The sequence below is a fragment of the Protopterus annectens genome, chromosome 14.part0 (assembly GCF_019279795.1).
Source record: "Protopterus annectens isolate FY-2018-M chromosome 14.part0, PAN1.0, whole genome shotgun sequence".
NCBI classification, from domain to species: Eukaryota; Metazoa; Chordata; order Ceratodontiformes; family Protopteridae; genus Protopterus; species Protopterus annectens.
This window is the reverse complement of record NC_056748.1, coordinates 24715545-24738802: the sequence shown is the minus strand read 5'-3', so window position 1 is coordinate 24738802 and position 23258 is coordinate 24715545. Positions and strand designations below refer to the sequence as shown.

The following is a 23258-nucleotide window of genomic DNA, read 5'->3' as shown; positions in this document are numbered from 1 at the left end:
CACTGTTGCTGTACGCCACTCTTTGGTTACATATCCTGTAGTAAGGCTGAGATTGAAAAGTAGTTTTGTTCGGGTTTAGCTCTTCTTGGAGTTCATGTAGGATGCAGCCCGGGACACTGTCTGGTCCCATTGATGCGTTTTTTTTTTTTTGCTTTGGAGAGGGCAGCTCTTACCCTGAGCATCTGAGATGTCAGGGGGTCAGCACTCTGCTGGGATAGATATTTGCCCTTTTAGTGGGGGGGGGGGAGTTTGCGCTGAACCTGTCAGCTAGGATGTTGGCAATGTCTGTGGGTTCGGTGTATTTTTTTGACATTTTGGACCAATTCTGAGCATATCTGGGAATTCCCACCCAGGTTCCTAACATAACTAAAGAAAGCCTTGCGAATTTTTCTCTCGAAGCTGGCCTTAGACGATTTTATGAGTGCCCGTAGTTTTTTGCTAATACTGATCAGAGATGCCCTCCCTTTTTGGGATTTTGCACTATGTAGTAGCTTCCTCCTTCTATTGTATAGTTTTGTTTATGGCTCGGGTCCACCAGACAGGACATCTGCCTTTGGAGGATTAGGTCTTGGTTTTATTTGGGATTGCATGATCCATGCATTCCTGAAGGTGTTCATAGAATGCGTTTATAAAGGATTCTTCAGTCTGGGCCGTATTTTACACGGGCCCGGGGGCTTTGAAGGATTCCACCTCGGTTTTGAGGAGTGTGAAATTTGCTTTAGAGAAGTTTTTCACTGTGGTTTTCTGGGCAATGGGGTGGTGTCAGAACGTGAATATCCAGTGAGATTAGTTTATGGTCTGATCTTACCAGTGAGGGATACACTTCTGGTCTGGAGCATAGAGTCCCCATGTTGGTGATGATCAGGTCCAGTAGGTTTTCCCCTCTTGTGGGAGTGGTAACAAGTTGTTCCATAGCATGAGTTTATAAATTCTAGGAACCTTTGGGCTAGGGTGTTGGAGCTAGAGTAATGCTCCCAGTCTATGTTTGGGTAGTTGAAGTTGCCCAATATAATGGTGTTTGGAGAGACCCTCCAATTTCCCAGTGTTCTCAGGGAGGCTGAGTGGGGTTCCTGGGTTTGGGAGGGTGGTCTGTAGCAGGCTATAAACTGGGAAGGCAGTTTTACCCACTGTTAGTTGCACATGGATAGTCTCTGATGCTTCTTGCTGTGCCACCAACCTGGAGGTGTGGGTATCTGACAAATATTGATACTCACCCTCCTTTTGTGGGTCGGTCCAGGTTTTGGGGCTGAAAAGCATGGTATGAGGTATAACCTGGTAGTGCTGGGGTGCTCTCGGGAGCCTTGAACCAGGTTTCTGTTACTGCACAGATATCGATGTTCTCCATGCTAAGGAGAGTTTCGAGTGCGTGCATCTTTAGGTTTAGACTTGTAGCATTACTCAGTTTCTTATCCTTTGTGATACCTATGGAGGTGGGTGTGTCTTTTGAGCCTTGCCTAAAAAAGGCACTATGGGGGTAGCAAGAGCCTTTGCCAATATCTGAAAGCCCAGGGGGTCACAGGTGCAAGCAGTCCCTAGCAAAGCATCGTGGCTTGTTGAGCATGTCATCCCAGGCTGACAGGCATTGGATCCCCTTTGAATGATACCAATACTTAAGCCAATTGTTAAATTGATAATCTTGTCTTCATATTGTGGCATCATTCTTGGCGAGGGTAAGATGCTACTCAAGGTCAGGGTCATACCGGCCTAGGCTACATGCTCAGAGAGCTCCTCTGTCTCTTTTCATGTAGTCCAGGGAGGTATGTCTCAGGTCATTCACACCAGCATGGACAATGACAGAGTCCTATTTGTACTTGCCTTGGAGTGACCCGAGTGCTTGTGTTATGTGGCGGATCCTAGCACCAGACAGGCAGCTCAGTGAACTTCTTGTCCAGCCTGGTGAGCGGGACGTCAGTGTGCCTGATGATAGAGTCACCTATTACAAGTGTATCAGGTGTTGTGTTTAGCCTTAAGGGCTGTGACTGTTCGGCACACTGGCTTTGTGAATTATGTTTTGCACGTGTTTGGGGTAGCGGTTGCTTGAGTGTCTGCTTTGGATGGCTCTTATGCTTAGGCAGATTTTTATTTAGAGCTTCCGAGTATGTTTGGTTCACTGTCGTGGTAGGTCTGTGTGAGACTGTATTTGTAGGGAGTGGTTTCCTTCTCCTGACTGGTTACGCCAGTACTGAGTTGAGAGAGCTTGGCCTCCAGTTTGGCTATATGGTTGCATCTCTCACATGTGTTGGAATTTGTTGGGAAGAGGAGAGGGTTGCCTGTGTACATGAGGCAGTTGTAACATTGCCTCAAGATTCCCAGATTCACCAGATTCACCAGCTGGACCGGAGAGGAGATTGACAACTGACCTTTGGACATGCTAGAATAGTATTGGGAATTCCTTTATAATTGAAAAAAGGGCCAATGGGGAACAAGGTACTCTACTCAAGGGGAGTTTGTGAGGGTGTAGTGCTTTTAATTTTTTAGTGCTGACTTATATAATTGCTTTAGTGAGCAAGTGCCAGATAACTTAAAATGCAATGTGTTACAGGTAACTTAAATGCAAAAATGACAAACAGTAACTTTCTTTCATGAAACAAGGAAATAAGTACAGTAAGCAATGCAGATATCACTAGGGATCCACAGAAGCACTGAAAGGCCGCGTTTTAGGTGGAATTAGCATTTCAGGGAAATAAACGAACAAGCATACAAACAAAGCTAGATTCAGCAGGCCTGGATCTAGTCTATGCTACAGCTAACAAGGTGTACCAATTTCAGTAAGAAACCGTTTAAATATGCAGGCACTATTCCCAGCTCAGAAGGGCAGAGTCCAGCCTCTCCTCCCACAAGAGTGCAGACCATGAACCTTCTTAATGTAAAATAACTGGCTTGAAGCTCAAGTGCTTAAACCAGAACCAATACACTTTATACGCCCTCATTTTTTACTTCAAGTAAACAGCGAGCATGATCACAAGTGAACATGTTTGAATATCTGGCTTACTCAAATGGATTTTTAAACTTGGCACCTCAAAATACAAATTTAAGTAGAGTGAATATTTTCGGAGTCTTTGAGAACTGGACTGTGGTAATTTAGAGGCAAAGTTTTTCTTGTCTGCTTCATTAAAAAGGGAACATCTAACCAGTATATTCCAAGTGCATTCAGCTATCAAATTTTCATTTGGTGTTTTTGTCAGATTGCAATGCACTTTCCACCTTGTCACTCCAAATACTTGAGCCTTTTTAGCTTTGCAAGCTTAAAACCTTTACTCCTACACTGGCTGGTTTGAGTCGACAGTGAGGTGAATGTTTACACTGTCACTGCCAGTCAAATTGTGTAGATGTTTTCAAAAATTTACACTTTTACTCTTTAAACATGTGGGATATAAAAACAGTAACAGTCCTCTGTTATAGCTATATTAGGCAACACCAAAGTAGTGTTCCAAGACATTCTAAAGCTGCAATTTCAGACTGCAGTTGACCAATACTAGCACCTCAAAAAGCCTTGTTCAGTTGGAGATGGGGCAAGCAAGAAGAGGTAAAAAAGTGCTGCTACAGGCAGTGTTGCTGGAGCAAACATGCTGATTGTAAAGTGGGAAAGCCACCAGAATGTGCACAAGTGGGAAAGCCACCAGAACGTGCTGGATCAAATCTTCATGTACAAAGAGCACAAGCACATCAGACTTTTAAGGTGCACATCAGCACTAGTTAAACCTCTGTTTCTGCTTTAGCAAATGCGTGCATAGAGTAAGTCATGCAATGGGAGTCATGGTGGCTTTTTTAAACATAGCAGTTTTAAAGGCATTTGAAAAGATGCAAGTAGTTTAGCCATTAGTATTTAATTGAAAAGCACCCTTCATAATTACAAATTACTGATCTAAAGAGGTTGCTTCTTAGAAGCACAGAGATACAATTCCTATGAACAAGTTTCAATGAAATCCCGCACCAGAGCCAGTCAACCTTCATTTTAAGCTCAAGTCTGTTACACAATTACTGCAAGCGTGTGCATTGGTCAATTCCCAAATGCTGCACATCTGTTGGTCAATTCCCAAATGCTGCACATCTGCAGTCTCTAAACAAATCTGCGGGAAAAGACAACACCAAGGTTTAAAGCCCCCAGCCATATTATCACACAAACATCCTGTGTAGCAACAATAGTTTACAGGCCTACAAAAGGCTGGAACACCCAACACTACTACTACTCTATCTGTAGAGAAAATTTAGGGCCTAGGGCCTGTATGCTTCTGTAAAAACAGATTTACAGACCTGAATTCCCATTCATACTAGACCTGAATTCCCATTCATACTAGAGAAAGGGAATATATCTGTCTATACACAGAGTTCTGACCAAGTATGATCAACCCCCCCCCCCCCAAAAAAAAAGTGACCTAGAGATGCGCAGTTAATCCCTCTAGCAGGCTTCTATCCTACCATTAGTGACAAAGACCCCCAAAACATTGCTACACTCACATCATGGCACTGAAGACTAGAAGGAACTAGGAAACATCTTCAGCCTGTACTCAACTACAGAACTGAAACAAACAGTGCCAGTTTTGTACACGTGACTCGACTAATGAATTCCCCATCATCAGTGCAGACTACCATACTAAAGGTCTCAGAGAAAAATAATTCACAGTGCTAGAGTATTATTGAAGTGAAAATCAGTACAAAGAGCAGGACCAAAGATATTTGAAGAAATACAGGCAAAGGAATCCAGACATGGAAAGCTTTGCAATACAAAAATGAGGAAAAGGAGACTAGGAATGGAGAAGTTAAATAGAAACAGAGGTTATGGAGAACCTGAGAAGTGAAGGATTCAGTGTAGAAAATCTAGCTCAAAAGCACCACAGTAGGATACAGCAAGACATATTAAGGAGAAACCAGTGGAATGGGGAGCAACTGGGCAGTTGCCATATGAAGATATTTTGGAACCTTCCACAGGAAGCCAGTATAAAATGTTCACTTGAAGCTGGACACAGTGAGGGAAGGAAGCTGGACACAGTGAGGGAAGGAAGCTGGACACAGTGAGGGAAGGAAGCTGGACACAGTGAGGGAAGGAAGCTGGACACAGTGAGGGAAGGAAGCTGGACACAGTGAGGGAAGGAAGCTGGACACAGTGAGGGAAGGAAGCTGTGGCAACTCTGATGTAGTCAATATTTAGGAGTGATAGGCCAGTGAGTTCCAATATGACAGAGCAACAGATGAGACAGGATGAAACTGAAGAGAATGTGCCACAGGAAGATGTAGAACTTTCTACGTAATGCTGCAGGAAATGGAGAACAAAAAAGTGTGCCCTTAGTTTAGAAGGAAATGAGCTGAGAGAAGAGTCGCTTGATTTAATAGAAAGACTGCAGAAGGCCAATAAAACCCAAAAAAGTCAGAAGTCTGATAATTACTGTATTAATTTGTTTTAAGACTGTTCATAGAGAGCCATGCGACAGAACAGGATACATTACTGTGCAGCTAAACAGATAAAATGTTACCACAAGAACATAGGGTAGTAAGGGGAGAAATTGAATATAATGGAAGTATCGAATAAAGAAAACTAAGACCAGTGTCACTGTTAGAATAAAGAGGGAAGAGAACAGCGCACAGTATTTACAACTGATCAGGATCTTGCACTATTGCAAATAAAATCTCAGCACAAGCAGAAAAGCTTAGAAGATAAACAGATAAACAAGGAAAAGTACAAAATAAGCAATTTAATTGCCCTAAAAAATGTTCGAGAGAACTGGGAAACAAGGTAAAAGGAATTGAAAGACCACCTAAAAAAGAAAGTTACATTTGAGAAATATCTATGAAGATCCTGTGGAACATAAAGATGCTAAATGGATAAAAGTAAAAGAATAAGAAGTTAAAAATGTATAGGATACGAAATGAGACGAAGCAATGACCAGAGAAGAAAAGCTTCCAATTGGAAACCAAACCCAGATGCAGTTCCTAACTTCTGGCTAAAAGTATATCTTTACATAAAGATTTAGCCACGAGTAGGAACCATTTATATGCACACTCCAGACAGACACTACAAAAAATACTCCTGCTTAATTATAGGCCAATAACTTGCCTTCTGATGACCTAGCTATACACCAAAAGTGGATGCCAGAGCTTGTAGTAATTTAGAAGAAAATTCCATCATGGCAATAGAGCAAAAGGATAATAAAGTCATATGGAACAAAGGATAGTCTGTTGCTAAATAGCCTAATGGAGAACTGTAAAAAGGGGAAGAATCCAAGTATAGCATAGACAGACTATAAAAAAAGCATGATAGTATCCCACATTCATGGATAAAAAAACTGCTAGAAAACAGAGTTAAGACCTCTCAGCTTCTCTGTTGATTTAAAACTGTATACCTCAGATGAGTAGCTAAAAGCACAACTGCAAGTAGTAGTTTTTCAGATACAAGAATGTAATTTGGTCTTGATATATGTGCAAAAGCAACCTTTAAAGCAGGAAACCTGCAGCACCAAGAAAACAGTTTGGGAGAAGAATAAGATAAAAGAACTTAAGAGGGAGTGCATAAATATAAATATTTAGGAATTGATGAAGGATCAATAAAAAAAAGTGAACCAATGTGAATAAAACTTAGTTAAGGAATATTTTATAAGACTAATCCTGAAAACACTGTTGACCTCTGAACAAAAATTCAAGCTATAAATCAGTTTGGTCTTCCTGTCCTAACAGTTTGTGTGTGACCGACTGGCCCCAAAACATGTTGGCTGGATTAGACAGGAAAACAAGGATGCTTCATGCTCAAATGGATTTATGAAAATCAGTGCATACAAAGATTGTATTTCCCCCTTCTGAAGGCAGTATGGCCTCCTTGAAATTGATTACACATATAGATCTGCAATTGTGGGACTGCACACATCTGTGGACCTCAAGACCCAAAGTAGTGAAAGTTTTGAAACTTGAAGAAAATAAATCTAAGATTACTTCCCTGCTTAATCTAGCAGAAGCACATAAGTGTCAAGCAGGAATTGAAATCAAACCAGAAGTAGATAAACAAACCAAAAGATGAAAGGTCAGTATTGAATGTCCATAGAACATGTGGGATAAACAGACAAATTTAAGTTTTGTAAAAGATTTGGAAATGGTCACAGACCTTGCTGCTGGTTGTGACATTAATGGCTGCTGGTTGTGACATTAATGACAGAAGGATTGTATCCTGAAAGGCACAATAATGTGGCAAGACTGTTGCACTGGGGATTGTGCAAAGACTTGGGGATTATGAAAACATTATGGTATTGAAGTCGCTGAAAAAAACACTGGAAACGAACCACAAAGCATCACAGAAAGTGAAGTTTACATTACATGGGATCTGGAAACGAACCACAAAGCATCATAGAAAGTGAAGTTTACATTACATGGGATCACTCATTACCAACAGTTCAAAAGATAGATGCAAGAAAAACAGATATAGTGCTACATGAAAAATAGACTTGGGGAAGTCCAAAATGGCATCCAAAAGGGAAAGGTATCATGAAGATGGTGTGAAGTTCTCCAATACAGCTGCTAGCCTGCTAAGTGTGAAACAGCAGGCTGCACTCACTACCCCCAATACAGTGTGAAAGAGCAGGCTGCACTCACTACCCACAAAAATAAACTGCATGGCAAATTGCTTAAACAAGCCACCAATGGAAACAGTAGCTAAAAAAAGAAATTATGCAACATTTATTGGAAAAGTTATCAGCTGTAACACTGAATAAAATGAAGGGTTCTCTAGCCAGTCTAATGCATTTACTTTTACTAGCAAGGATTACAGTGCTATCACAACTGAAACGCATGCAAAGCTTTCCGCTATGGATATGTGCCAGAGTGCATTTATTTTGGGGGGGGGGGGCACAGCACATTTGTGGATAATGTCACTGCTGTGACCAGATGAGATCAAAGTTTGATTATGTACTGTAGAAAGGAATAACAGAGTTGGGCTGTGGTATACCATTTTGGTTTATGGAAGAATAGAAAAATCTGTTTGGATGCAGAGACTGATGTTTAGTTAAAAAGGGACTGATGTTTAGTTAAAAAAGAAGAAAACACTGAACTGTAAATGACTACAATGATAGACCACATACAGTTATCCAAAAATAAGCAGAACATAAAGAAATTGGGACTTGGAAAAGGGTATTATGCAAGCTATACCAGGCCCAGGCAAACAAGAGTGACAATAAGAACACAAAATGCATCTGGGTAGGGTGATACTTGGGATTTTAAGCTTTTTGGGTTAGATGCGACTAAACATCCCAGAGAATTTTACATGACAAAAGCATCAGTCCTCGTCTAGAATTGATGAAGCTATTTCAGGAGTATTTGCTGATGGTGGATGGATAACACTTAACTGCTAGTGATTTCAAGCCACACAGTACAGTTACTGCCATCATATATACACTATGGACAGCCACAGAAGGAAATAGTGATGCCAAGAATAGTGTTATACAAATTAAGCATAAATCCTCTGAGTACAGATATCGATAGCAGTGAACTCTGGAAATACAATCCACAGAGTATAAAGACCCCAAAATTTGAAATAAATTATGCCCAGACACACCCAGAAAGCAAAAAGATAACTATTCTTATGCAGAGGAAAGAACTAAACTGCTAGGAAGCAGTAATGTCTCTTCATCCCTCAGTCTTTACAGGCATCTTATCAGATTGTGACCAACAATGTTTTAGAACAATGCAGCGAGAGCAGACAATATTAGTAGTCATCAGGAAGAAAGCCTGATCATGTACCATTAGCCATTCTTCATAGGTTGGTACTAGGTTATTGGCCCTAGGGCATATACAGGCCTAGCCATAACAATTCCCTGGATATTTATTCCCACAATATTTACTTCCCTGGACTCCTGTCTAGCAAGGTGACTGACATGATCCCCAGGGTGAATTTTCTATCTCCCATCCAATAGTCAAGGTTCCTTTTGAAGATGGCCAAGGAGGTACTCTGCTTGACATGTATGGGCAGTCTATGGGTCAGGAACCTATCCCTCCAGCAGGTTTTGTTCACTGTGTTAAGGTTTAGATCCCTGGAGCGTGTGGCTCTGAGGGATTGGGATTCTTTAAGTGGAGCATGTCCAACAGCTTAGGGTTTGACATGGCCTTGTATGTTAAGCAGACATTGCCGCCGAGTAGATGATATGCCAGAGTATAGCTGGAGGTTGTCTTTTTTTTTTTTTTTTTTTTTTAAAAGTCAGCATAGGACATCTGCTATAGGCCTGCGATTCTTTTAGTGAGGTATTTCTGCAGCCTTTCCAGCTGTTGCAGAGGTCTTGTGAGGTACATACCAAACGGGGTGTTGTACTCTATAATGGGTCTAATGAGGGATGAGTACAGTGGGACAATGCCCTTTTTTCTGGATGAAAAGCCCTTAGTGATGAGGTGTGCCACATAGGATTTCCTGACTGTTGTGGCGATGTGGTTATCGAAGGTGAGACCACTGTCCACCTGTGTCCAAGACTCATCACACTTTCGGTGTTTAGTGTACTGCCACCTATGTGGTAATTCACGGGTACATGGTTTTTCTAAAGGGGGATAACTATACATTTCTCGGCATTAAGCTTGAGCCCATGGCTCAGGCACCAAGCATCTGTTTCTGTAAGGCCCTTTTGTAGAATATTCACATCATTTGGGGATTCAATAATGGCTCCCAGTTTGCAGTCATTTGCGACCTTGGTTAGCTAGAGTTCCTTAGTGTTGGCCTGTATTTCAAAGTAGATGCCAAACAAGAGTGGTCCCAGGACTTAACCTTTAGGTACTCCACTTGTCTGGAGCTGGATTTGGAGTTGGCTACTTTGACCAAACCGGGTGGGGTCCAGTGTTATGCCTTTGTTTATATGTTCCATGCCCTTGGAAATCAGGCTCAGACTGATGGGATGGTAGTTCCTGGGATCCAAGGTGGATTCCCCCCCCCCTTGTGGAGTGGAATAACTGCAGCGGTGTGCCATTAAGTGGGCACGAAGCCTGAGGTGAGGCTATGATTAAACATACTCGGGTGAGGTGCATTTTGTAGTTCATGTACACAACCCGGGATGTCATCTGGTCCCATGCATGCTGTATTCTTAGCTTTGGAGAGTGCAGTTTCTACTTGTGTGGCCGTGATTACCAGAATCTGGTAATCTTGGTATTGAGATGGGCTATTTGGGGGGTGAAGTAGACCCTAAAATCGATCTGCCAGGATACTGGCAATATCCTTGGGATCAGTATATTTAATGCCATTCTGTTGTAGCTCAGAGCATATCTGAGCATTGCCATTTAGATTCTTGACATAACTATAGAACATGGTTTGCAGGGGCCGAGGGTACTTGGATGAACCCCAGAGTAATGACTGCCCACAAGAGACATCATGTGTATCCAATACATCTGCAGGGCCGAGGGTACTTGGATGAACCCCAGAGTAATGACTGCCCACAAGAGACATCATGTGTATCCAATACATCTGCTTATAGTACATAAAGAAAGAGTGCTCCTTGCTTGTTATCCTTGGAGAAAAGGAAACTGAAGAAAAATGGCAGCCTATCCCAGACTGACCCCTAGGGCCATCAGTTTTTATGCAGCCATTGCTCATGTACGACATTTAGAGCTAGCACCCATGCTGCATGTTACAAATCCATATTTACAGGAAGTTAACAAGCACCACTTGACAATATCCGCCATACACACCATAAAATAAAAAAAAAAGTTAAAGGAGTGCATATAAGCATTTCGAAATGCACATTACATGCTCAAAATGTATATTCAAAATCCTAACCCTTAAAATCTGTTCCAAACAGAAATGCTGTTAAAAGCTTGTATTTTGTTAAACTAGGTTGAGGGCCAAGCACCATCTGGTTAGGAGACAAATGGAAACTGTAGTAATCAATAGGGCAGTGAAACTTATTAGCAGCCTTTAGTCTTAAGCCTGCGTGGCAAAGATTTTGGTCACTTTAATGCATGTGAAAATTGCCACAAATAGGTGCCTGCATTATGGTTTGAAGGTGAAGTGTATTTGGAACCATTACATTCCCACTTATAGCCAGCATAGGGAAATTTTGTATTATACAATACCTCCCGTAAAACGTGCACGCTGATTGGCCAGCCCAACCAGCATGCCCATTGTAAATCCCTCAATATACCAACGGAAAAAGGTCCGGTCACCCGGACTTTTTCCGTTAGTATAAAACACTGTCTCGCTATGTTAAAAGAGTTTAACATAGCGACACAGGAGATCTCAGTTGCTTTTTTTAAAGCTGTCTCGCTATGTTAAACTCCTTTAACATAGCAACACTGTGTAAAAAGCAACGGAGATCTTGCTATCTCAGTTGCTTTTTTTTTTTTTTTTAAAGCTGTCTCGCTATATTAAATGGGTTTAACATAGCGAGACAGCTTTAAAATAAGCAAAGGAGATATCCGTTGCTTATTTTAAAGCTGTCTCACTGTTAAACCCATTTAACATAGCGAGACAGTAAAAAAAGCAACAGAGATCTTGCGTTCTCCGTTGCTTTTGCCCACAGTTCTGATGTACTGCACAGGCGCGCAGTACATCAGAACTGCCGCAGAATACCAGACAGCTGCGGAAGGGCAGTAGAGGCGCATTATACAATGCCATTATTTAAGAAAAGTAATTTCTTAAATAATGTCATTGTATAATAGCAATAACCCACTTCTGGGTGTGGGTAATGCTGGATTTACCCACGGTTGGCTTTGTTTGGTCCCGAGGGCGAAGCCACGCCAAACGTGAGTAAATCCAGCATTACCCACACCCAAGCGTGGGTTATTGCTATAATATGCCACGTCTATGCACAATCAAGCCCTTCTCTCAAAAACTTCCAGTGATGCTAAAAAAATATTCATGTTCCAAAGTATCTAGATTTTAGCATTTTAAAATGTGTAAAGTCAAATGAAACAATTCGGGATGCCTTGCCTTTTGCATGCTTGAAGTTTCATAAACCCTGAGCTTGTATAGTAGCAGGGCATAGAGTTCAGTATACATGTCATACACGGCACGGTTTAGCAGGGTTTGCTCGTAAAGTCAGCAATTGTACAATTAACTCAAAAATAAATGGGTAGATATACGAGAGGCCAAGGGACTTTTGGCATAGCCTACTCTATAGATTGAAGCATTTATAAATCATGCTACAGATTATATATTTATATTACACACAATATACAATCACGCTATGGATTATACGCAGATATATACACAGTAAATAACTGTAGCACCCAAATCTAGCTGCTAGCTCAACGATTTTTTTTTTTTTTAATAAAGGGAAGTCATACCACTGCAACGACGACAAATACCAGCGTTCCAGCGGTCACGCACCACAAAACCCGGCTACTGGAAAATCTAATTAGTTACTATTACATTAAATTGGAATTTTAAGTGGAATTCCACTTGGGACACAAGAAACTTTGTAATTTCATGCGTGTGTGTAGCTGTAACTGAAATGGATATGAATCCTAGGTCTTAACCTCTTGTAGCAAGAAATCTGGACAAGGTCATAAATAACGGGGGACAAAGGCTCAAAAATAGGGGTACATTTAAATATTGCACTTACAGATTTAGAACGTTGTCAGAACAGATTGTATTAGCTTAAGGGTTTGAAGTCTGAAACTAAAGTGTTTACCATTTTGACTTCAACCCGCAATGATTTTCCAAAGATTTGTGCCAGAAAACTGCAATTTTATGAGAAACTGACCAAAAATATGAGGCAAAAAATCTGAACATTCTTCAAAAATCTGTACAGCTGAGAGGTATGAATACATATACCCTCAACTTTTGACTACCCCATGCTATTCGCAGTATAGCGAAGACAAAGTTAAAAGGCATCAAATGACACTCCCACCCACATACAGTGCATCCCGATATATAAAAAAACGGATTTACTTCGTCCAACGCATAGCTCAACTATCCAAAAAGCTTGATTTTTGTCTAATTTCGGTCTCAAAATTGGTTGCCGTCTCACTTCTCGCCATTGGCTAATCATCTTTGATTACAAAAATACGAGTTACCAGACTAGTCCTTCAGAAAACGCATGTTATTGCAAAAGTTATTCTTGCAAAATAGAATTTATAAAATTGGGGGGGGGGGTAGATTTGGCTTTGTTCAGAATTCTTGGGCTAGGAGACAGAGCCCCGCTCCATACGACAAAACTGCTGCTTTTAAAACGTCTTTAAATTTTGCTCTGCCCTTCCAAAAACTGATTTTTTTTAGCAAGCCAGATATACCATTGTCAGATAGCATCCATTTGACTAATTCAGGAGACTCCCCTCTCCGTTTCCGGAAATGGAAGGTTGAGAGCCACGGTCCAATTTATTAACGCGACTAAGGCCAGCAGGACTGCTCCTAATTTTTTTTTTTACTTATCGGTACAACACAAATGCTCTATATTATAATCCACTTTGTCGCATCACTCAATCAGGGACACAATCAGAAATAGGAACAAATAAGGACACTTTTGTTCGGAGGCATTGACATCACAAGGTAATGGTTCTTCCCTCATTAAGCCAATAGAGTACAATGCCCCATTTAGCATGTACCTCACTAGACACCTGCAACTGGAGAAGCTGCAAAAGTACCTCACAAAGAGGATTTTAGCCCTTAAACAATTGCCCTATAGGAACAGACTAAAAGCAACAACTATTCTCCGTCTATCTCCGACTTACAAAGCCATGTCGGACCAAGCTCTGTTAGAAATGCTACATATAAAGAAATCCCAATCCCTCCACACTACACGCTCTAGAGACCTCATTCTCATTACCACAAACAGAACAAGCTGAAGGAACAGGTTCATAACAGAGACTGCCCATTCTATGGAATAGACTTCCCGTACATGTCAGAGCACCTCATGGGAACAGAGGTCGGGTGGCACGATGCCAGGCTAATCCTATGGGCTAGGCTTGTAAAGGCTCCAGGGCCATTAGCCTAGTACACATCTATGAACCTACAATATACATATTCTTGGCATACTTATCTAGACAAAGCCTAAAATGAGGAGGAGACAACTAAGGACATATTACACTGAGAAAGTCACATTTAGAGTAATAGGATTTGTGTTAGCAAGCATGAATTTTCTGAAGGATAGGAAGTCAAACTCAAATGCATGTTATAATTTAATGAGTCCAATCCTCAGCGATTTACCAGAAAAAAAAAAGGCAGACAAATATTGACAGCTGAGAGGTATGGTTCTGATGTAAAAGGCGGTTGTAACTAAATGCCTTTATTCGTTGTAATGCACATCTCCAGAAGTCACCAGTTTTAGGAAGGGCAGAGCTAAAAGCTGGAGTTAAAACAACGTCGTTTAATGTTTGAAATATATGCTTTAAACACCAAATTAAGCCTTACTACACAGTGAGTGTGATTATTTTTTTCTATTGCCAAAATAGAATTTTAGCAGAAACATCTTAATCTGGGAAAAGATGTTCCACAGCACCACCTGCTCTTCAAGCTTCTAACAATGTACATCCCAAGTACATGGGCTCAGCTCATAGCAGCACATTTTATAACATCTCCAATTTAGGCAATATTGGGGGGTGGACGACGACACATTATCCCATAGGGTTACCACCTGTCCCACTTTGCGCTGGACAGTCCCCCTCTTTGGGCAGTTGTGTCCTGACATGTAATTGTAAACATGGCAAATGTCCTGAGATTTTAGGACAAAATTATTTCTTATATTTTATGTAATAGTTGCATTAAACAGTTATTCTGTATCTGAAATACCTACATGTTATGAGAAACAGAATAAGCAACTAAAATGCTACAAGAAAACGCTTTTCTGTAGGCAAAACAGTTACATTCTGTCCTTTGTACTGGCCGTGGGTATGTGTCGGCCTGTAAAATCTGATGTCTGTACCACACATGTCCCACTTTGGCCATTTGAAAAGGTGGCAACCCTGTTATCCCATTTGGAAATTTCAAAATTTACCTGGAACCGCAGCCTAGTTTTGCTTTGTACCGGCTGTGGTGGTTTCTCTCCATTTTGGGAAGCTGGTTGTATTTTTTCAGCAGTTGAATCTTCATCCTTTTGGGGTAGAGTAACTAATTCGTCATTTGGTTTCTCTTCTTCCGGCAGGTTCTCTTTCCCTATATCACAGGCTTCTTTCTGCTCCTGTTTTTCCTCATCATCTAATGTAACACCTTGGACAGATTTATTCTCTTCTTCTTCTCGCACCTCTCCTTCTTGAGCAGGTATCTCCTCCACGTTCGCATCCGTTTTTTCTTCAGTTTCTTTCTCATCTTGCTGACCCCCTTCTCCCTCTTCTTCTTCATCTTCTTCCTCAAAAGCGCCAAGTCGTCTCGAAACAATGGGGGAATAAACTGCAATTGTCCTAGGAAAGCGCACCTGTGGTGGGCTTCCAACAGGCTCGCCCAGCAACTGCTGTGGCTGCTCCGGCCACCGACGTAAGAGTGGCGGCCCACGCCTTCTCCTAAGCAAGGTTCGGGGTCCCAGAGAACACTGGACAGCCGCGTCCTGCCGGGGGTTAACCTGGATCCCCACATCCCGAGTGTTGGCTTTTCGCAGTCGGGGCGTTAGGTTAGGGTTCACTTGAGACAAAATAGCTTTGAGTTGGGCTCTTTGGAAATTATCAAAATAATCGGTGGCGGACTCGCCAGAAAAATAACTACTACCATCACCATAGAGCCCATAAGCTGGGGGGCGCGGAGTTCGCCAGCTGGACCCCCCTTTCCCCTTGGGGTAACAATAACGATAAGAATAAGGGTTTGAGTAAGGGGAATACATATAATTATCCATAGCATCTTCGGAAACGCCTGCCATACTAAGTGATAAATGTTTGGGAAAGAAACCAGCCTCTCCTAGAAGTTAATAAATTGAGATAATTGCATTGTGAGATTAATTACACGTGGAGCACCTGTTAAGCTAAAAAAACACCGATCCATTTCGGGATCTCCTCATTAATATTACTAACGACGTAATTTTAATTCAGTGTTATGAGTCAAATTATTTTAAATTCAAATTACTAGATAAAAAGAATATTTATTACAGGAACATTTAATGACTTTTTATTATTATGAACAGATTCATTTAACTTTCCAATTTAGGATTCCCCAGAAGTATTCACTGATGGCTGTGCTATAATTAGAATTGGTTATGTTTTGGTTTAAAGAGGTATATGGTATTAAGTCAGATGATGAAGGAACGCATTTTCTTCAGAAAAATACAGGTTGATGCAAAATGTGTTGTTCTGTTTACTAAGTTAATGTTACAGCAATATTTAAAAAATGTCACTGGGGGCTGGAGCCTTTGCATTTAATTACATTTGGCTTTGTTGCTCATTCTTGAGCAAGGAAGTTACCAGCTTTGCGATGCAGCTATTTTTTTGTGGTAGATGTTACTCAGTGTTTATTTCAAAATTATTTCACACAGCAATTTTTTAATAGGATGAATAGGCTGATCATTCAACCATTTTTGATGACTAAGGCCAGAACTGAGGAAACATTTAGGTACATGCTGATAATTATGCATAAAATCAACATAAAATATAAACTTTGTGAGGTAGCCATGAAACTTCAAACAGAGAAAACATTAACCACCTGAAGAAAATACCCTAGAATAATATGATCACCATTCAGTTGCTGAAAAACATTTGTGCAATAATTTCTAAACAAATGACAGGTGCATCACACAAGTGCACTCATACTTGGCAGGAACATTGATAAAATCAGGCCTAAATACAATACTGCATGCCAGATGTGGGGGCTGTAAATTATTCTGAAGTACATAAATGAAAAGGATGCTCAGATTCTGTCTTGAAAGATTGTACTGGCATCCATAATGAGGCATACACAAGCATACCTATAAATGTTGTTAAATCTCAAAGAAGGTATGAAGTCTGTGGAAGTGCAACAGAAGTTGTATTCATGTCCCAAGAGTGCTACATTTATGAAATGGGGTGAAAACATTTTTTTAAAACAAATCATATAGTATATTTGAAATCGGTTTCTTGCATACCATTAGCACAGAGTGAGGGTTCTATATTATTCACTATCAATGCACTGGATTAGCTAATGAATCAAGGCCACTTGAAGGTGGGCTGGAGAAGATTGAATGTTTCTAGGCCTGCCCTTCCACAATGGCTTGGCAGAGTTTCATATATGGTAATGATGACTTTCTGTAGATACCAGAGGCACAATTAATTCCTTTGGCTGGCATAAAGGATTGCGAAAAAAGAAGCAATCCATCATCTGTGATCACAAATGCAAACACTGTGCTTGGCTTCACTACATATCAGTTCTTTGAAGGAAATTCTAACCAAACTGGTAGCCTTAAAATATGCTGAGGGCATTTCTTTTTCAAAGGGGTATACCAACACAGGATATGTTGGATTTGGGTGTCCAGTGAGAGAATATTGGCAGCTGAAGCAGTCTGTGCTTAAGCATTAGTGAATTTGTCTAAAATCTGAGATTCACGGACACTCTGCAACAGGTATAATGCCATTGGACATTTTGGAAATTAGGTAGTGGGTGCATGTTTCATAGAGAAGACTCATGCAATGGATAGGTAAATGCATGTTCAAGGATACAGTGTGGTACCTGTAAGCTGCCTTACTTGGTATTAATCTCTAGTGGCTAAATATCCACATTACTATGGGGAGCACACCAAACAGTAAATACCTGTGCACTGTATGTTTCCTTTCTTCCTGAAGCTTCTTTCTAAATTGCTTAATGATTTGGACACTTGTATTGGTATAATCATTTTTATTTGTGAGAGGATAGTGAGCTTAACTGGACTGGAGAATTTAAACTTATTTTTGTGTGATCATGAACTCTCACAGCTGGTCTCTTCTGCCACTAGCTAAACCCAGTCATTTGTAACCGTTGTATTCATGACTGGATGTTCAGAAATTCTCACACATGCATCTTTCTCTGGTTATTCTGAATAGCTTATGTGTTCATTGTCCAGTCCTCTTCTGCTGGCCCTTCTGAGAGGTTAAGCCCCCATCTCTTTTGCAAGTAAGTCTATCTTTACTGTCTGAAAGTATTCTCCAGATTATGTCACTGAGACCCTGAGGAGCAATCATGATAAAATATATGTTTATCATTCTCAGTGGTACAGTAGCCTATAGCAATTTGGGTTATATCCTGCCCATGATATAATGCTACTCTCCACACACATGCATCCAGACTGCTAGGTCTTGAGATCCACAGGGAGAAAGCAGCCTGAGTGCCAGTTTCTTCAGTACTTTTTTGTCACATTTGAGAGAACACGTCTGGGCTTTAGAGGATTGACAGTCAGCGCCAGTCTTCCATTTCTGGTAGATAAGACACACTTTATTGCACTGGCTATGCATTTTCCATCCTAGCATCTAAAGTAAGGGACTCCATTCCTCTCTCAGTCTGAGATGTCCAAAAGTGCTCAGAACAACTGAAGAAACACCTCTTCACCCAAGCAAAGTGCAGCTGCACTCACTCAGGCCATGATACATGGACCCTGCCAGTCTCTCACACTCCTTTATCCCTGTTTCATCCTTCCTTATCTCATCTTCTCATCCTTTTTCTTACTGCCTCTCATTCATCCTACTTTCCTGTTCTCTTTGAATCTCTCACACTTCTTGTTACTTCTCTTCCCTCTGAATGCCTCCCTCATCTTTTCTGTCTTCTCCCCATGGTATCCTTCATTGCAACTATTCTCACTTGCCTCTTCTAATATCTTTGTACCTCTACATAACGATATGCTATTTATCCTGTAGCATAAATCATCTCAGTCATTATGGCTACATCTTATCTTTAAGCTCTGCTAAGCATAATTCCATTTTTCCATCCATGTTTTGACTTTGTAAATTGCTTCTTGAATTAAATGTTGTAGCATAGTCTTATGATTTTAGCATATACTTGTATCTGTAAATATGTTATATTCATTTCTTATGTGATTTCTTATGTGATCCTAATCACTCGGGCTGTGCCTGCAAATGGTCCATTGAGATCAATGCACTACTCCAGTAAACAAATGTAAATAAATACATAAATAAGTAAATAAATAAATAGTAAGTCCTCTTGGGGGAAAGAAATAATAGTTTTGGGACCAGGTCTCTTTAAGAATACCAGAAACTAACAATTTAGCAGAAATGTTTTATCAGATGATACAGTTTTAGTTGCTGAGGCTATTTAACTATGTCTCGTCCACTTGTTGTGAGAAAATGTGCTGCTTTTGCACTTTGTATGCATGGATTGAAGGAATTAATTGTTTTAGTGGATTACAAGTGTATTTATATGCTTCTGTACACTTGAAAAAAACTTACTTGTATTTTTATTTAATTCAGTGACACTTTCTGTAGAAGGGACGTCTGAATTGTGGGGGAATAAAGTGTACTGCTTGTGCATTGACTTTTGCTATATTTTTGGGATTGAGTAGGGATGTGTAAGTATATGTACTGCTTGTGAACACTAGCATGACAACTTACTTTCCGACTGACTCATTCCAGCCACCCTTACTGACAAACAGGCTTCTCCTTTGGTAAGGACGTAGATACTCTTCCAGGTTCTGCAGTTCCTCCTTCTGTTTTATTTAAAAAGAAAAAAAAAAGCAAAATTAGGAGCCCCTGACTGTGCCAAGGGCTCAGTCTATACCTCAGCAATTGGGGATGACTCTGCAATAGCTGCAGTTCGGTCCTCAAACCAGTCACTGGTTTGCTGGGGATCATCTGGTATTGTCCCTTCCACCACCATGGACTGGGGGTTAGCCATGCCCTCTGCAGCTGTTCCAGTATCTATACTGGGCATGGGAAAACCATCAGATTTGGGTATGAGAGTTTCCCTGCAAGGTGCTTCTCAGGTAGGCTGGAGAAAGAGACCTGTTTCTTGGGTTGAAGTGCCACCCTTCAGTTAGTCTACTTCTAGGGATGTTCGTAGGAAATGTAAACAAAAGATTAGACATATTTCATCTAAATACAGTGTGTCTGTTAATAAAGATGAATTACTTATCTTAGCTAATGGTTTGTTGTAAGTTTTGAATCTTGTGGAACAGCAGGAAAATCTCAACGTTATTCTTAATTCCACAAATCCTGAGGATGTTTTATTACAGGATTAAAATAATAACAGGACCAGGGCTTCTTCTATATTATCCTCACAAGCATCTGTTTCTGATGCTGAGGGGTGTTTCCTCATTTTCGCCTATAGAGGAGTTTTCTTTTTCTGAGACTGTGTCCCAGCTGAATAATGCATTTTTGTGAGAGCAATGAATATTCCCCTTCCTTAGGGAAATATTGTAATATGTTACAAATGGATGTGTCACAATTTAAACCTATTCCCCCTATTATGCCAGCTTTGAAGGGTGTTTTTGATTCAGCCTACAATAATCCTGATAATCAATCTCCAGTCCCTAAAAAGGCAAGATAGACTTTATAAACTTCCTTAGTGTAACAAGTATTTGTTTTCTCACATCAGGTCCAACCCAGCAGCTATTTCTATTTCTCACCTGCTGCTAACAAAGTTCTGGTAAATGTTTATCCTTTGTCTAAGGACAAGGATGGTAAAGCTGTTGACAGATTTGGCATGATAATTTTCTCTTCTTAATTTCTAGACTTTGCAGTCCTGAATTACCAAGCACATATGACTATGACTTGTGTAGATAATTTGAAGAACTTTTCTGCCACATTGCCTCCAGAAGGTAGGTCCGTTCTTAATCCTATTACTGCCACTCTTTCTCAAGTGTTTGTGCATTCGTTAAAGAATGTGTATGATTGTGCTGACTGTGTTCAGGGCTACAGCTACTGCTACCGTGATGAGACATTTTGCATGGGTACGTAATCAAAATTTTTCTGAAGAAGTGAAATCTGAGATTTTGAATTCTCCTTTGGATAAGGAGGTTTTGTTTGGTTGTTCTGCTACTCAAGTATCCCAACAGTTTGATGAAAATGACCAATTGATCCAATGAGTTACTAAAATTTTTTTTCTCATTTTCTAAATCTTCCAAAACCTAGTGTGTGCTGAGAGTAGTTCAGGAAGGTTACAAATGGCACTGGATAGACATACCTCCTTTTTGGGGCACTGCTCTCTCTTCCTCAAGTTCTTCATCATATACTTCTCTGGGGGTCATAGCAACAGTGCCTCAAAACAAAAGGGGAGAAGGATTCTATTCCAGAAAGTTTCTGGTACCAAAGAAGGATCCTTCGTGGAGACCAGTACACAACCTATCCTTTCTCAGCTTTGTGAAAGTACAAAAGTTTAAGATGGTGACCTTACAGAGTCTGTTACCTCTCATTCCTCTTCTGGGTTTCATGGTAACTTTAGACTTAAAAGATGGTTATCACATTCGTATTGCCACAGAGTTCAGATGTTTCCTCAGATTTTATGTGTCTGGGACACATTAGCAGTTCTCTGCATTACCCTTTGGGCTATCTACAACTCCAAGGGTGTTTTACAAAATGTCTAGCTCCAGTGATAGCTCATTGCAGACTGCAGGGCATTCACATATTTCCTTATTTAGATAACTTACATATCTTTGCAGAATTTTTCATGGTGTCAGAAATCTTTTTTATGGGTTACAAACCTCCTTCTCAGCCTGGACTTTAAGATCAACAGTCAAAAATCCTCTTTAATTTCATTTCAAAAGATTGTATTTCTAGAGTGCCTTCTAGGTTCTTCCCTGCCAAAGGCATCACTAACCCAGGATAAGGTGGACCTGTATCTGGAATTATGCCTGAACTTCTCAAATCAGTCACAGACGTCAACCAGAGAGTATCTCAGGATTCTAGGGTTCATGGCATCTGTGATTCTCATGATACCTCTTGTCAATTTGCACATGAGAAAAATCCAATGGCTTTTAAAACTATGTGGACCCAACATTCTCACCCTTTAGAATTTCAATTTCTAATCTTGGGTTTTGTAAAAAGAAAACTGCTTTGGTGGAGACAATAGATTGCCCTGAATTCATGTTTCCCATTCTCTCTTCCAACCTCAGCTCATTCTATAACAACAGATGCAGATTTTACTTGGGGGCAGTTTCATTGGGGGTAAAAGTACAGGGACTTTGTAACAAAACAGACGTCCAAAGCACATAAATGTCAAAGATATGCTAGCTGTGATACTTGCTATATGATCTCTTCATCATCTGTGGACTGGGATCTCTGCAGGTGATTACAGATGTAGCTCCCACTGTATTTCATTGTAGAATTAATAGACTGCAGTTTTTCATTACACCACAAGGTGGAGCACTTTTCAGGAATATAAAAGACAATTTCGAAAGTGAAAGAAGGGTCTGAGAGACTAGCTGAAGGAGGGAAGACTGAAACAGGTAGCTGAAGGGAAAAAAAGGCATTGCAGCATGACTGGATTTTCTTTTCTAGTGCTTTGGGACAGGGAAGTAAAGTAACAGACTGTGTCTGTCTTTTGTTGAAGTCCAGGATGATGGTATTCTGTGGAATCAGGAAAGAAGTCTGAAACCAGTAGTTCCATGCCTGCATATGATACAGCAAGAAAAGGAGTTCATTTGGGCCTAGAACAGAGAAGCCATAGATGATTACCAGAGTTCTGGCAGGTGATTTTTCTCCTTTTCTCATCAGAGGACCCACAGTGCCTGGTCACTAGGATATTCTCAATGGAATGGTGAGAGGCTCTGGCCATCATTTTATATTTTTATAAGATTGTGGATCCCCCCAAATGCTTTGTGGATTACAAATAACTGGGATCCATATGAGCTCCAACTTGGGCCCCATCATGCCGGCAGCAAGACTGTAAGTAGTCACTGGCCAGTGAACAGGGTATCATAGAGTGTTTCATAGTTGGTCTGTTTAGAATTGATCAAGGGGGTTGAGGGTGTTAGAACTGCTCAATGATATTGCATTTTCTCATATTTGTATTGTTGCATAATAAATCTTCATTGTTCAATGACATTGCATTTTGCTTGTGTTAGGACTGCTGCCTTCAAGAATTTTACTGCTCAATGACATTGCATTTTCTCATATTTGTATTGTTGTATTATAACTCTTTTATTGCTTAATGACATTGCATTTTGCTCGTGTTAGGACTGCTAGCTTCAATAATTTTGCTGCTCAATGACATTGCATTTTCTCATATCTGTATTCTTGTATTATAACTCTTTTATTGCTTAATGACATTACATTTTTCCCATGTTTATATTGCTGCATTATAAAACTTTACTACTCATTGATATTGCCATCTTTGTGCATGTTTGAATGTCAAAACTGTTTTCTGTTGAGTTCTGGGGAAGAGGGTGAATGTATGTTTTCATTGCATGCATATCTCACCTTGCCTTATTGCTAACTGGTGCACTGTTGAAATAATTTGCTTGTGGTTGTGCTATTGCCTTTTAAACTAGATG

The 23258-nt window shown here is 40.4% G+C and overlaps 1 protein-coding gene across 2 annotated transcripts in view; it reads right to left on the bottom strand.

The window, feature by feature from the left end:
• ZAR1 (zygote arrest 1) overlaps positions 1–15806 on the bottom strand; it is an 84272-nt gene extending 68466 nt beyond the window's left edge. The window contains exon 1 of one of the 2 annotated variants that reach the window (XM_044055518.1): positions 14886–15806. In XM_044055518.1, the coding sequence (XP_043911453.1) occupies positions 14886–15737 (852 nt within the window). In that variant the 5' untranslated portion in view covers positions 15738–15806. The remainder of the gene's footprint in view (positions 1–14885) is intronic. The other variant, XM_044055517.1, reaches the window with a different exon arrangement.
• Positions 15807–23258: the final 7452 nt, after the last annotated feature.